The sequence below is a fragment of the Arachis duranensis genome, chromosome 3 (assembly GCF_000817695.3).
Source record: "Arachis duranensis cultivar V14167 chromosome 3, aradu.V14167.gnm2.J7QH, whole genome shotgun sequence".
In the NCBI taxonomy this organism is placed as follows: domain Eukaryota; kingdom Viridiplantae; phylum Streptophyta; class Magnoliopsida; order Fabales; family Fabaceae; genus Arachis; species Arachis duranensis.
Window position 1 is genome coordinate 130353003 of NC_029774.3, and position 15566 is coordinate 130368568.

General features: G+C 28.0%; 1 protein-coding gene across 1 annotated transcript; it reads left to right on the top strand.

Annotated features, from left to right (window-relative positions):
• The first annotated feature begins 1569 nt into the window (after positions 1–1569).
• LOC107481716 (polygalacturonase inhibitor 2) lies at positions 1570–2948 on the top strand. Its single transcript, XM_016102014.3, has one exon. It carries the CDS (start codon positions 1661–1663, stop codon positions 2687–2689), a length of 1029 nt encoding a protein of 342 aa, XP_015957500.1. The 5' UTR covers positions 1570–1660; the 3' UTR covers positions 2690–2948.
• Positions 2949–15566: the final 12618 nt, after the last annotated feature.

Consider the following 15566-nt stretch of genomic DNA (forward strand, 5'->3'; position numbering starts at 1 on the left):
AAATTAAAACGATTTTGAAATGTTAAGAACTTAAATAGAACGAAAACATTGAAGACAAAAACGATACATAGAAATAAATTTTAATTTTATCCTTCAATAATATCAATTTTTTACTGACACTGTACATAATATTTAATTATTTTTAATTACATCTAAATAAATTACACTTAATCACTTTACTTTCATTCTACATACATTTTTTTTATATTTTTATATTAACTTATAACTTTAAGTGTAAAATTATAAAAAAATAAATTTTTTTAGAATGAAAGTAATGTGATTAAGTGTAATTTACTTAGATGTGATTAAAAAATAATTGAATACTATGTATAGTAAAAAATTGATATTATTGAAGAATAAAACTAAAATTTATTTCTATATATCATTTTTGTCTCTAACGTTTCAAAATCATCTCAATTTTGTCCCGCCGTTAATTCTGTTAACGGATCCTTAATGGCAGGACAATATTAAATTAATTTTAAAACATTAAAAACTTAAATAGAACGATTGAAATGTTGAGGACAAAAACAATACTTTACTCAAACTAATAAAATAGAAATCGAAATCTCTGTATATTCAAAAGAAAAGAAAATGTTGATTGTCATAAAACAAATATGGTCGTTAGGCTAATGTTCAACAATGTTATTGTATATATTAATAAATACATCTAAATTATAAAATTATATACTAAATAATTTTTTAACACATCAAAAATTCTCCAAAAATAATTATGTTTGTTACTCTTGTTAATTAGAATAAAAAAATTATATATACCAGTCTTCTTAAAATCGAAAACATTAATTTTGGTAGTATTATTTTAATTTTAATTTGGTTAGAATTTAATTTTAATTTGTTATTTTTGTTTTGTTTGATTTAAATTTAAATTTAAATATTCTAATTTTAAGGAGATATAATTTTAAATTTTAAACATATAAAAAAATTTGAGACATAATATCTAAAAATATTTATTACAATGAATAATGTCCGATTAAAAAATAAATTATGACAAAAACCTAGTTGTACCGAACTAATTAAAAACTTCTTCCTTTATTTATATTACCAAATTGAAGGAAATAGATTTTTTAAAATTTTTAATTATTTAATAAAATGTAATATCTCACTTTATATTTTTTAATTAAAACTAAAAAAATATATAAAAAAATATTAAATAATAAAATATTACACCTTACTAAACAATTAAAAAAAAATTTGAGAAAATTCACTTCTCAAAGGCTAGTTCTCTCCTCAAGCTTAGTCACCGAAGCTGTTTCAATCAGGCGCTCCCCACTCAGCCAAATTTCATTAGGGCCTCTGGAAGATGTAAATGTAATTCACTCATATGGTAAACGACAAAAATAACAACTCTAAACGGATAATGCTAAGAACAGCGCTGTTCCCACATAGTACAATCTTATACGTGGTAATTTTCCTAACAAAAAATTTAGTATGGACTCCTTATGATTCAGAGTATCTGTGATATTCCTTTATGGCGGCTTGATATTTGACTGAACTAGATCTAGTGCTGCAGTTCACACCTTTATCCAAATAATAATATACCGCCTTCCCCAGTTCCCGAACAGACCGTGCTCATTGCTTTATAAACACCTTTCAGGCCCCAAACATTTCCACAACAATAATAGCATCAATCCCAAACACAATAATGGCAAGCACCAGTATCATCTCCATGTTCCTTCTTCCCGTAATTCTATTGATATGGGTGTCTCCTGCAGTGCTCTCAGAGAAGTGCAGCCCACACGAGAAAAAAATCCTCCTCCAAGTGAAGCAAGAATTCGGCAACCCATCCATGCTCTCTTCCTGGAACGCTTCCACCGACTGCTGCACCAGCGCCTGGGAAGGCATCGAATGCACCACCGAGAAGCCTTACCGTGTTAGCCAAATAGAGCTACATGGGCTGGACCTCCCCGGCCCAGTTGACCTCCCTCCCTCCCTATTTAATCTCGTTGATCTTGATGAGCTCTTAATTTTTGAAATGCCCAACCTAAAAGGCCAAATTCCTCCCCAGATCTCAAACCTCAAAAAACTTACAGTCCTTTACTTATTCAGCACCAATGTCTCAGGCCCAATACCAGAATCTCTAGCCCAAATCAAGACCCTCACGAACATTAACCTCGCCGGCAACAATCTCTCCGGCCCACTCCCTCATCTCCTCCCCTCACTACCCAGCATCAGGGTGATCTTCGCCGACGAAAACCGCATCTCTGGCCCAATCCCTGATTCCTACGGTTCCTTCGCGTCCAAGAGCCTTGTGACGCTGACTCTCTCTCACAACATGCTTTCTGGGAAGATTCCGGCGGCGTTGAAGGGGCTGGATGCGGAGCTTCTGGATCTTTCTTGGAACAAGCTCGAGGGAGATGGTTCGGTGCTGTTTGGGGCGGAGAAAAAGACGGAAGAGATAACCCTTGCGGGAAACATGCTATCGTTCGATATCGGGAAAGTGGAGTTTGGTAGGAACATAACGAGGTTGAACCTGAAGCACAATCGCATTTACGGGAAGCTCCCCGAGCAACTGACGCAGCTGAAGCAGCTAACCAGGTTTAATGTTAGCTATAATCAATTGTGTGGACCCATTCCCCAAGGCGGAAGATTGCAGGGTTACTTCGCCATTGATGCTTCTTCGTTTGCACATAACAAGTGTTTGTGTGGGTCCCCCCTTCCTCCATGCAAGTGATATTTAGCGGTCATCAGTCTTCATGTCATAACTCATGAAAGATTAATTATTCTAGTTACTGCACTAAATAAATGCTTCAACAAATAATTTCAAATGGGTTTGAGTTCCCAACAGTCTTCTCACTGTGCCACCTGGGTGATGTGCATACGCGGAGACAATAATGTTGAATGTTAAGTTTGTGAATTTCAGTGAAACAATGAATCTTGTTGCGGTTTATGTTAATAAATGGTTCTAATAAGAAGAAAGAAATCATCAGCAAGTCAAGTTTGTCACGGCTGGATATATATATATATATTATGATATTCGATTTGACTAAAATGATGAGATATTGGGATGAATGTGAGATTTAATTAAGGTCAATTCAAAACTCTTATATATTACTTAATCTGTATATTAAAGTATAAAAAAATCAAATATTTCTATGTAATATATGAAAAATGAGTTTGTATTTTTTATAAAATAATACAAAAAAATCATCAGAATTTATTATTTTTTATTAATAGTTTAGTTATTAATATTTAAAGTATAAAATTAAAATATATTATTATATTATTAGATTAAAAAAATTAAATTGATGGATAAAATTATAAAAATAATGAGTTTAAGAATTTGTTGTTGTCTAATGAATTGCTACACGCATAAGACAAGATTCAAATTCTTGATACTTACTTAAACGAATTAATGAACTTATGAGCTAATTACTAGACTAATACAATTTGATTTTTAATTTATAATTTTAATATCCATATAACATCTTTGATACATATAACATTTCTCGTGATATACTCTGGGAAAATTATCAGGTGTTTCATGTATGAAGTTGGAACTTTGGCGTTCCAAGTACAGTCAAGTAGCCAGTATCCATTTTGTTGTTTAGCTAGATGGTAAGAGACGAAATTAACCTTGGTAGCAAACTTGAAAAGACTTAATGAGACAGCTGAATGAGGTCAAAGCTCCATGGAGTTTGGCTTGGCTACAATTGACGAGAAAAAAAGAATAGACAAAAAAAAAAACATTTTCGGACAAACAATTATAAAGGCATGATTAAATTATCCACCGCATTAAAATATTTAAAGTCGCTACGAAAAAAAAAGCTTCAAACTTGTCGTTTCTTAATCCTAGTGGTATGACTATATTGTGCTTATCCATTGGAAAGCTTGGAGAATGACTGTGGGTTTAAAATCATGTTGACCTAGTTCTCATCACTTTTATATATGTATGTATTGATTTTTCTTTGCTTGTCTTGGCCCCGCTAATGTGAAAATCTCATTGTTAGGACCCCATCCACATGTGAATTGGTGGTATCCGTATCACTCTTTTGCAGCGGAGAGTGGTGTTACTTGGAGAGTTGGAGGAGGATAGCAGAAGCGGAATATGGTATGGTTGCCGTGTGCATAATCTCGTTAGATAATCAACAAAGGTCTAATTAGTAATTAATAATAAATCAACAAATATTTTTAAATTATATTTTATATTAATTAATTATTAATTATTTAAATTTAGTTAGTTAAAAGTTGTCATATGGTATAGGATTGGAAAATTAATAAATTATTACCTTTGGCAGTCTAAAAATGCGAAACACCGCACTACTTATTTAACCATAGAAATCAATTTGAATTGCTCATATTGGTCAACTGTGCTATAAGCGGTGAGTTATTAATTTTTTGTACTATAGCTAGAGTTTATTTTATCGTTATACTTCTTTTATGTTTCTTTTCTTTAATTTTGTTTTAGTAATTCTTAGTTTAATAATGTCAAAAAAACAAATATAAATTTTAGAGTTTTTTTTAAATATTTAATAAATTAAGTTAATACTTAATTTTTTATTTCTTAATAATTCTTTTTCATTATCATTGTCATTCTATAACTACCACTACACATACCACCACTACTACTATTACTTTTTTTTCCCTTTAATATTTGGATCACATTTAGTTTAGTTTTAATAATACTTCTAATGTTTCAAATATATTTCCTTTGACAATGATTTTAATTATACTTCTAAACATTAATGTCCTGGAACAGGACAAACTGAACTATTGTTAACATATTAGCATAATTAAATAGTTAATTTTTTCATTAATGGTCTAAATCTCCAACGATGTAACCAAGAGTCTAAATAAAACATAATTAAATAGTTAATACAAATTTAAAACAAAAATAATATTAGAACAATTTGAGATTAAATAAAAATATTAAGAGAAAAACAAACTTAACCATTTCTGTAATATAATAATTATATAGATAAAAAAATATTTTTTGAAATGCACTTCGATATGTAACAAGTTTCGTATTTACACATTCAGTTGATATAGAACGAATTTAATTCTTGCAAATTATTTAAAAGTATGTAAAATTTATTAACTTCTCTTACATAAAAACCTAATAAAAGAATCCAAATTTTTCTTCTTGTGAAAAAAAAAATCACTGCTAATAATGATTATTATTATTTGAAATTGTATCACATGTACTAAGTTATTTTGTGAGGACTATTATTATAATTTAATTGTTTTTATATATTTTTTTAAATTGATGAAGGAAGTTAGCATCATACACTAAAATTGTCTTTAAAATTTAAATTATACAAAAAAACGTCTTTGATATTGGTTATCATGATTCATGTTAATCCCTAACATGTACTTCGTTGACAGCATGCTCACATATTCTGTTAGTGACACATGTTACGTCATGAGTAGTCATATATAATAATACGAAAATAGGTCGTTTAATGACAGATAACATGTAGTTATGGATATTTGTGTTCCATATCGTAATATTATTAGTCCACGTATTAACTTAAGTCACGTATCATAATATTATTCGTTCATGTGTCATTTTTTTATTTATCATTAAAGATGTAACAAATTGGTCTCCAACTTTACAATAAATAAATTATTATTCCACGTGTGATATTAAAAACTAAAGTTGATCAGATATAGATATTATATCTTTAATTATAAAATTTTAATTTAAACTTCTTTTTAATAAAATTATATTTTTTAATTCTTAAGAAACTAAAATAGGACTAAAATAGTATGTTTGAGGGTTATTGAGTTTATACAAATTTAGGCAAATTTACAGAGTTTACTCGAATTCATTCGAATTTATTCAAATTTAGGTTATATTATTAATTATTAAGTGCACTCATTTTATTAATTAAACTTATAAGCATTGAATTATAATTAATTTTGGTATATTAATATAATAACAATTATTTATTATTGGGTTAAAAATCCAAGTAAAGTTTATTGTGTGTTTGTAAGTCGCATAATGCAGAATCGGAAAAACATTCCACAATGCAAAGTTCAAAACATCAGCCCAATGGAATAATGAGCAAGAATCAGAACCAAGATACAAAGATAGAAGGTTCTGCATTTGTTAAGAAATAGGAAAAAAAAACCAAATGGGATATTTGGTAACATTTTGATGAATGAGAGACAACTAGAACACCCACAACATAACAACAACGACAGAAGAGCAAAATGAATTGTAATTGCAATTTCAAAAGACAACAGATGCTAGTGGAGCAAAATAAAAAAACAATACATGTCAAAGAAGACAACACAAACAAAAGAAGTAATAAAGCAAAATGAAAAAATAATGCATACTAAGAAACAGAAGTGAAATTAGATAAAATATTAGAAGGGGTCAAAAATATTTATACAATAAATTAAGACTAAAATAAAATTTTAAAAGAAAAATAAACTGAAATTTACATATAATTTATATGTAAAAAATTGAAATTAGGGGAGTCATCACCCCCTTTCCTACTATCTGGCTCCGTCCCTCCTAAGAAAGACAACCATAACAGGCAGAATCAGCAAAAAAAAATGAATTGAAGAGGCAGTGAACTAATTTTGACGAAGCAAACTTCTCACTGTATAGTTGGTTCTTAACAATATATGAAGGCAAAAAAAAAATAGAATGAAAAATTTAAAGCATTATCTCATACATGAAGAATTATTTTTCTTCAATTTTGTGGTTCATTTTAGATTTTATTATTATAACTATTTGATGTTTATCTTTCTATAATTAAAAAAAAAGATAAATTATTGTGAGGTGAAAAATAAAATCACCAGAAAAAAGAGGCAAGAGAAATACCTTGAAAATGTCAAAAGAAATTTTATGTGTATTTTGTTATTGTTGAACTAGGGCGAAAGCTAGTACACTCCAGATAAAGTAGGGAGTGCAGCACTCCTTAAAAGTTAACCTACTATTAAAAGTTATCGGCTCATCCTTAAACGCTCCTTGCTAAGTATGGAGTGTTGCACACCTTGTGAATTTGTTAAATCTAAACTCTTCATTTATTATATTTTATTTGAATGGTCTAGATTTAAAAAGGTAACCTGTTAATCAGGTTAATTTTTTTTTTACAAATTTTAAATTTTTTTGGCAAGTCTCAGATATTGGGATGAAGTTCAAAATAAAAAATTAGTATATAAATATTAAAAACAATATGTCTGTACAAAAAAAAAGTTATTGGACTTTAGAATTAAAATAAATAATACATAAAAAATAAGTTAAAAACATGAACAGAATGATAAAAGATTTAGTACTATATAAATTTAATTAAAAAAATATTTATACAACGTAAAAAATAAATAAACATATAATAATTTTATTTTGTACGAAACAAAAATTCATGTAAAAAAAATATTTATATAATTTTTTATTAACAATTTTTTATTGAAATATGTTATTTTATTATATTTATAATATATTATTGGGATAATTATATTATTTTAGTTAATATATATTATTTAGAAAAATATTTAAAATTTATTGACAAAAAAATTTTACATAGAGTTCGTTCGCAAAGAAAGAAATACTCTTAATTATATATTAAATAGAATAATTATTGATTAGGCTCATTCTTATACAAATAAAAATTTCTCTTAGTTTTATATCTGTGATATTTTATATCAAAAAAAAATATTTAAAATTTATTATTTTGTATTAAGAGTATTATTAAAAATATATTATTATTTTTTCTTAAAATAACATTTTCTTTTCTTTCGTTCAAATACTATGACAACAAAATTTTGTGTATAATTGCTTCTACTCAATAAATATTATATTCATTTATTTTTATATTGTATGTAAAATAAATAATTAATGTTTAAAAAAGTTAATAATGGAAAGAAGTATTTTTTTTTACCAATTCTTAGGTGAATATAAAGAGATTATGTCATTTGAACTATAATTCGTTGGCAAAGAAAAAAATACTCTTAATTATATATTAAATAGAATAATTATTTATTAGGCTCATTTTTATACAAATAAAAATTTTTCTTAATTTTATATCTGTAATATTTTATACCAATTAGCTTCAGAATTTAATTATTTTTTGAATAAATTAATAAAAAAATACAAATAATTGTTTAAATATAATTGTATTTTAATTTTTCATTCTATTACGTACACGTTGAGGTTAATTTGAAATAAAAGATAATGGACTTGTTGTAACTGCCATGCATATTGTGCTTTGACTGCGTCGTCATCTGAGAATCATGCACCTTCATGGAAACCGGGGTTCTTCTACAGAATCCGTTTTGCGTTTGGAGTTAGCTAACCAGCAGTGGCGACAGACATGCGTCTTCCTTTTCTATGGCAGTAATTTTTCGGACTTTGATGGTCATTTATGGTAGAAGTAGAATAGGGTGGGTTCAAGAGCGTTAAAATCTATAGCTAGCTAAAACGATAGTGGAAGCACCTGCCATCAAACAAAGTGAAAATATTTGAAGACATCACATCGAGAATAACAGAGTAACAGAGGAATTAGTATTTTTGTTAGTGCTGGTTTGTTTGTTCAGCCCATGACAAAAAAAAAATAATAACAATAATAAATAAATTAAATTTATCTGATAACTTTGGCGAAAGCTAGTGCACTCTAGGTAAAGTAGGGAGTGCAACACTCTTTAAAAATTAACCTACTATCAAAAGTTATCAGGTAAATTTAATTTATTTATTATTGTTATTATTTTTTTTTGTCATAGGCTGAACAAACAAACCGGCACTAACAAAAATACTAATTCCCTCATTTAACACACGGACGACCTTTGCACCAAAAAATACTCAAGAAAATTTGATTGAATTCCTCCATTACTCTATTATTGTCGATGTGATGATGTCTTCAAGCATTTTCACTGTTTTATTTGTTGGCAGATGCTTCCATTATCGTTCTGACTAATCACAGATTTTAACGCTTTTGAATCCACCACATTCCACATCTATCATAAATGACCTTCAAAGACGCATGTCTGTCGCTGCTGCTGGTTGGCTAACTCCAAACGCAAAATCGATTATGTAGAAGAATCACGGTTTCTATGAAGGCTCCATCAGATGACGACATATCAAAGCACAAAATAGATGGCAGTTGCAATAAAGTTCATTATCTTTTATTTCAAATTATCCTCAAATTGTACATAATAAAATAAAAAATAAAAATATAATTATATTTAAACAATTATTTGTATTATTTTTTTATTAATTTATTCAAAAAATAATTAAATTTTAAAGTTAATTGGTATAAAATATTACAGATATAAAACTAAGAAAAATTTTTATTTGTATAAAAATGAGCCTAATAAATAATTATTCTATTTAATATATAATTAAGAGTATTTCTTTTTTTGCCAACGAATTATAGCTCAAATGACATAATTTCTTTATATTCACCTAAAAATTGGTAAAAAAAAAATACTTCTTTCCTTTATTAACTTTTTTATACAAAATAGCAAGAATACACATTAAAAATAAATTAAACTATATATATACCTATACAAAAATACATAATGATTAATTTTAGTGTATAAATTAAATAATATTTTTGTTGTTAACTAGAAGACATTGGAGAGTTGTATATTAATAAGCTGGTTTCGCTTCTTTGCTTCAAATTGATGCTTCTTCGGTTCTTCTTACTCCTTGAATTTGAAAAATTCAATGACATTTAAAAGACTCAAAATGCATGATCATGTACATGAACTTGCAAATTAACAATGAAGGAGTAATTGGCCTCTGACAAATTCAACTATCTAAAAGTTTTCAAGTACTTGAGAATTGAGATTAATATGGATCATTCAAGTTGAAAGATTTATCTGATTGACTTTACAGAGCTATTAAATTGCGCTATTTGAGAATATGGGGAGGAAGAATGGAATCATTTCCCATGTGCTTTCCAATTGTTTCTCTTGAAGAACTTCATATCATTTCTTGTAGACTCTTGTCATTTCTTCCCAACAACATGGACCAATTTCATATATAATCTTCAATTCTCAGAGATAGATGATTGTCCTAATTAGATTAGATAAACTTATCATGTTAGCACCTAATTAAGACGGTTAAGTGTATGATGTAGCTAGCGCGGTGTCATTTAAGTAAATTTTGACGCCATCAGCAATGAAAACGATGAAAAGACTAATATGACTAATTTAAAATTTTTGAATGACAAATTTGATTAAAAATATATTTCGAAAACTAATTTAGAGAACAAATATTTTTTAGAGACGAATTTGATCATTTAATCATTGATAATCCTTACACGCACTTACTTGTTTACGGCTATATTTACTATTTCATATATCATCTTTTGTAACAAGGAGTGTACCCTTGAATTTTTGTAGATTGATGGGCAAGACCAAAATGATGAAGATGAAGATGGAGGAGATGCAATCAAGATCGAATATGAAGAGTATAAACCTCTTTTTTCTTTTAATTTTAAATTCTTTTTTTTTGTATTTGACAAAAAAAATAAAAAAATTAAAAATTGATAATTCTAAATCCAATTTTATTTTAATTAGCATTAATATATTACCAAAAAATTAAAGTAATACAAACAAAACAAAAATTATATATATAGTGTTTTTAAAAAAATTATAATACATAAAAAAATTATGAATATATCAAATCAAAATTTATAAAAAATATTACTAATTTGGTCTCGAAAAATAAAATACTAACAAAATTCTATATAAAAAGGATATTCTTAACTGTTAATTTTAAATATAAACTTTAATTAAGATAGATCCCTTATTCACAATAAACGAAATTATATGCTAAAAATAAAATAAAATAAACATGTATTAGATACATAATATTAGAAATAGTTTTAAATTTATGAAAATAATTTAATACTTAATAAAAGTTTTAAGAGAGGACTAAAACTTTTAAAGTGAAAAGAGCGGCTCAATAATCTATTTATCTACTTGATATACTAAAATTATATTTTTTTTTAACTAACGAAAATAAGGTGTCATTTTTTCATAAACCCATTTTTCCTTTAAAATTAATGTATTTAATAAATAATATATAATTTTACTAATTTAAAAAATATCTTTATTATAATTACATAAAATTAATATTTAATGCATTATTAAACTACTTATCAATTATCAATCAGAATTTTTTTTAATCATTTTAATGAATAATGCACAATTATATTAATTTAAGAAAATATTTTTATTATAATTATATAAAATTAATATTTAATGCATTATCAAACTAATTATCAATCAAAAATATTTTTAATAATTTTAATTATATTCATTTTAATTATATTGTTACCATTCTAATTCTTATTCATTATCCAATGATTTTATTAGTGGCAAGTTGTTACCTTAATGGTAATCCATTTATATTGATAATAATAATAACAATAATACTTTTATTAGGATAAATATCAAATTCTATTTTTAATATAAAAATACAAAATTTTGTTCCTTTTATTTTTATTTTACCATTATAAATGACCCATATATGCTAGAAGAAAATATCATTTGTTTACCAATTACTCTTTCATTGGACAATTTTTAAAATAATTCTTTTTCTTCCAATGAGGCGTCGTTGCAAGAAGGTAACTATCGTGGACATAAACCACCACACTCTCCAACTCCCATGCTCATCATTCAGAGCTATATATAATATGTTATCCATGAAGCATTTATAGACCATGGTATTATCATGTATGCATAAATAAAAAAAGTTTCGTATTTAAATTTCAGTCATTTACCTGTTTGTGTGATATATTGTAGTGTGAAGTTACTTTAAATTTGTGTTGTACAATGATATTATGGTCTAATTTAAGCTTTTACTTTAGAACTGTATTATGATTTTATCTTATCATTTTTTCTTAGATATCAAGTTGATATTACGTCTTTATTATTACGATTCTCTTAGTCCCCGATAAATACCCTTCTATATTGTATCATTTCAGACAACTTGAATAGACAACCTGAATACACTCTGAATAATACAACATCCTTTCTCCAGTTTAGTCTTTTGTTTCTAACATGGTATCAGAGTCATGGTATCCTCCTTGAAGAGGATAGGTTATTTTCTTTGCGGTGAAATCACTGTAGTTTTTGCATTTTTTTCTATGTCATTCTTCTTTTCCTTTTATCACTCCTTTGATACTTTTTCACCTCACCGACTAACTTATTTTCTATGTCTTGTGTTTTTTCGAGTCAAATAATCAAACACCATTGTCATCCGCTGCTTACCTATTCTCATGAAAAAATCATATAGTTTTCGCTCTCTTTCGACAGTTCCGTCTGCGTTCTCTCGTGGCAGTTTCTTCTGCGTTCTCTCATGGCAGTTCCATCTGCGTTCTCTCATGGCAATTCCATTTGCATTTCTCTCGTGACAGTTCCGTCTGCATTCTCTCGTGACAGTTCTGTGTTTCATTTGTATTTTCTTATGACAGTTTCGTCTGCGTTTCTTTCCGGCAGTTCCGTTTGCACTTCCTTCAGAGAGTGGCAGTTCCATCTATGCTTCCTTCAGACAAGCTGTAGTTCCATCTACGCTTCCTTCCGACAGTTCCATCTACATCTGTTTTATCAATTTATGCAGTTTTCTCTCTCTTTGTTTTGTTGTTTTAAATATGTTTCAGTTTGAGGGGATGTTAGAATATAATTAGGATCAATTAGAATTGTTTAGTATATCTGAATATTTATTATAGAATATTACATCTTTATTATTACGATTCTCTTAGCCCCTATAAATATCCTTCTATATTGTATCATTTCAGACAACATGAATAGACAATCTGAATACAGTCTGAATAATACACAATCCTTTCTCCAGTTTAGTTTCTTATTTCTAAGAATATCGATTAGTTTAATTCATTAATTTATAACATGCATAATAAAATTGATCATTTGTTACTTATAACATTAATTCTTCTAAAATCTAAATCTGAATAATTATATTTTTACTTTTTGTTATGAACAAAACATTATTAATAATGAATAAATAACCATTCATACTTTTAATCAAAGTGTTTGAATGATTTTTATATTTATTAATATTAATTATTGATTATTTTTTCGTAAATAAATTGTATTATCATTCTATGTTAGTTCATAATTGATGAGTTAAACTCCAAAATGGTCCCTTAGATTGGTACCATACACTAACATCGTCTCTGAGATTCCAATTGCACTAGTTACGTCCACGAGATTGAGAAAAGTGCACCATATTAGTCCCTGACCCATTTTTCATTAACGATATGATGACATGGCTTGATGACGTGGACTATAAGTGACATGTATCACTCCATGATTTGACCACGTGTAATGATATGATGATGTGGTAACCAGTAACACGTGGCATACTGATGTGGCTGGTTGTGTCACGTGTCACAATGTTATTTGGCCACGTGTCCGTTTGTAAAAACAGAGAGGAGCCGGTATAGCAGCGACAAAATACTCCAGGAAAGAAGGCTAAAGAACTTTTCTTCGGAAAGAATAAGGATTGTAGACAGAATTTTTAGAAGATGAAAGAAAACAAAGAAAAAGGAGGGACAAGTATTTATAACACGCAAGGGGCATAAGGGTAAATTGACGCGATCATTAAGAAACGCGCCGTCACCAATGTAACTGCCCCCATGTGTAAATGCGAAACCCCAACGGACACGATATTTGATTAGACGGTTGAGAAATTTGAATCACGTCAGTTTTAGAAAACCATGTCGGCCACAAGTCCGAGTTCAAATACTCGAATCCAACTCAAAAGCAAAAGAGATCGAACTCGAGTAGGGTCACTGTTCATACCCTGGCCCAATACTATGGCCCAGTTCCAAACACACCAAAAGGCTCAATTCAAAGATTGGCACTACCCACCGACCTCAGAAAAGGTCGAATTCAACACAGACTCCACCTCAAAGAAATCAGGCTCGAAGGATAGCTGGCAGATAACACTTATTCAAATAAGTAACTGCCCCTAAAATCTCTCAACCCACTCCCAAGAGCCATATCTCAACTACTCTCAAGATAAAGGGATGGTTATCCACCTTAAAAGGTGAAACTACTCCAACGGTGATTATTGGATCACCATTATAAATACACTGATACCTCTCAAGTGTCTCTAAGTTCTAATGCTCTTTAAACCTGTTTACCCAATTTGCTGACTTAGGTATCGGAGTGTCTTTGCAGGTACCACCTCCCATTTTTTCACCTCACATATCAGACGGCGGCTCCCAAACACAAACCAAGTTGGAGACCACCTCCTCACATACACAAGTCGGACGGCGGCTCCCAAACATAAACCAAGTCGGAGACCACCTCCTCTTTGACGTTTGGGCCAACCTTTCAAGCCCAATTCATCAATCTCAGGTTACCCTCGTAACACGTCTAATTAATTAAATTACTAAGAAATACGATTTTTTTGACGTTTACAGATGTAACGGATCAAAATTAAAAAAAAAATTCGTTGATTTGTATTGCCAAAATATATATAAAGGTCACGATTAATGAAAGATTTATTTTATTATTATTTTTGTTTTTAATTATTAATAAATTTGATAAATAAATAATAAAATAATAATTTATTAAATAAAAAATAAATTTAATAATTAAATAATATATAAAAAATTAAATTATAATTAAAATTAAATAAAAACTATTGAATAATTATTAAAAAATTTGAAAAATATGTTTTGTTACTGATTCTCCAAACGTTTTGGGACCGTGACGGAAGTTATTATCATCCATGTCAAGTGGTTTGTGCTTATCCATTTGGAAAGCTTCGAGAATGGTTCTGTCGGTTCAAAATAATCACGATTCACGCATGCTCATGAGCTGCTACTCACTTCNATTATTATTATTATTATTATTAGTAGTAGTAGTAGTAGTAGTAAAAAAATATTTTCAAAATAAAAAATGAGTAAAATGAAAAATGAAATTTCATTACTGTTAAATTTGTAATAATCATCGTGCATGAGTCTCATCATCTTTATCAATCTATCTCTTTACTTTTTTTAGAAAAAATTGATCTAGTATAATGAAATATTAAGACATATTAGGTCTTAGATCTCAGTATATGAGATTTAATGTTAGGGCATTACTGTTTCCAGAATTTCTTACATACCTCAGTATTTATATTTAGTCTTAAGAAGACTCAAAAAAAATAATATTTAAAATTTTTAAGTTGATAAATATCTAATTTGAGTCTCTCTTTTGTTTTGAATAAATTTAAAAAAAAAATTTAATTTTTAAGTTAGTAAAAAGGTGAATGCTATGGTGTTTAAAGATGTTGTCTATTTACTAAAAAAAGTTAAAAAATAATATTTAATTTAAAAGATATAACAATAAATAATTTTTAAAAAATCAAAACTTACTACAAAAAATAAATTAGGTAAAATTTAGACACTAATTCATAGACACCATAAAATTGGCCTAGTAAAAACCCAATGTATGTAACTATTTAATATGGAGAATGTTTAAAAAAATAATATCTAATATTTTTTCCACGTTATTGAGATATTATTAGTTCTGTATCAATCATCCACCAAAGATATAATTGTTACACTTTGAACGGATCATCGCATAATATTATTGTTGCCATCTGAATAGCCATCTCACTATTATTAAACAAAACTTAT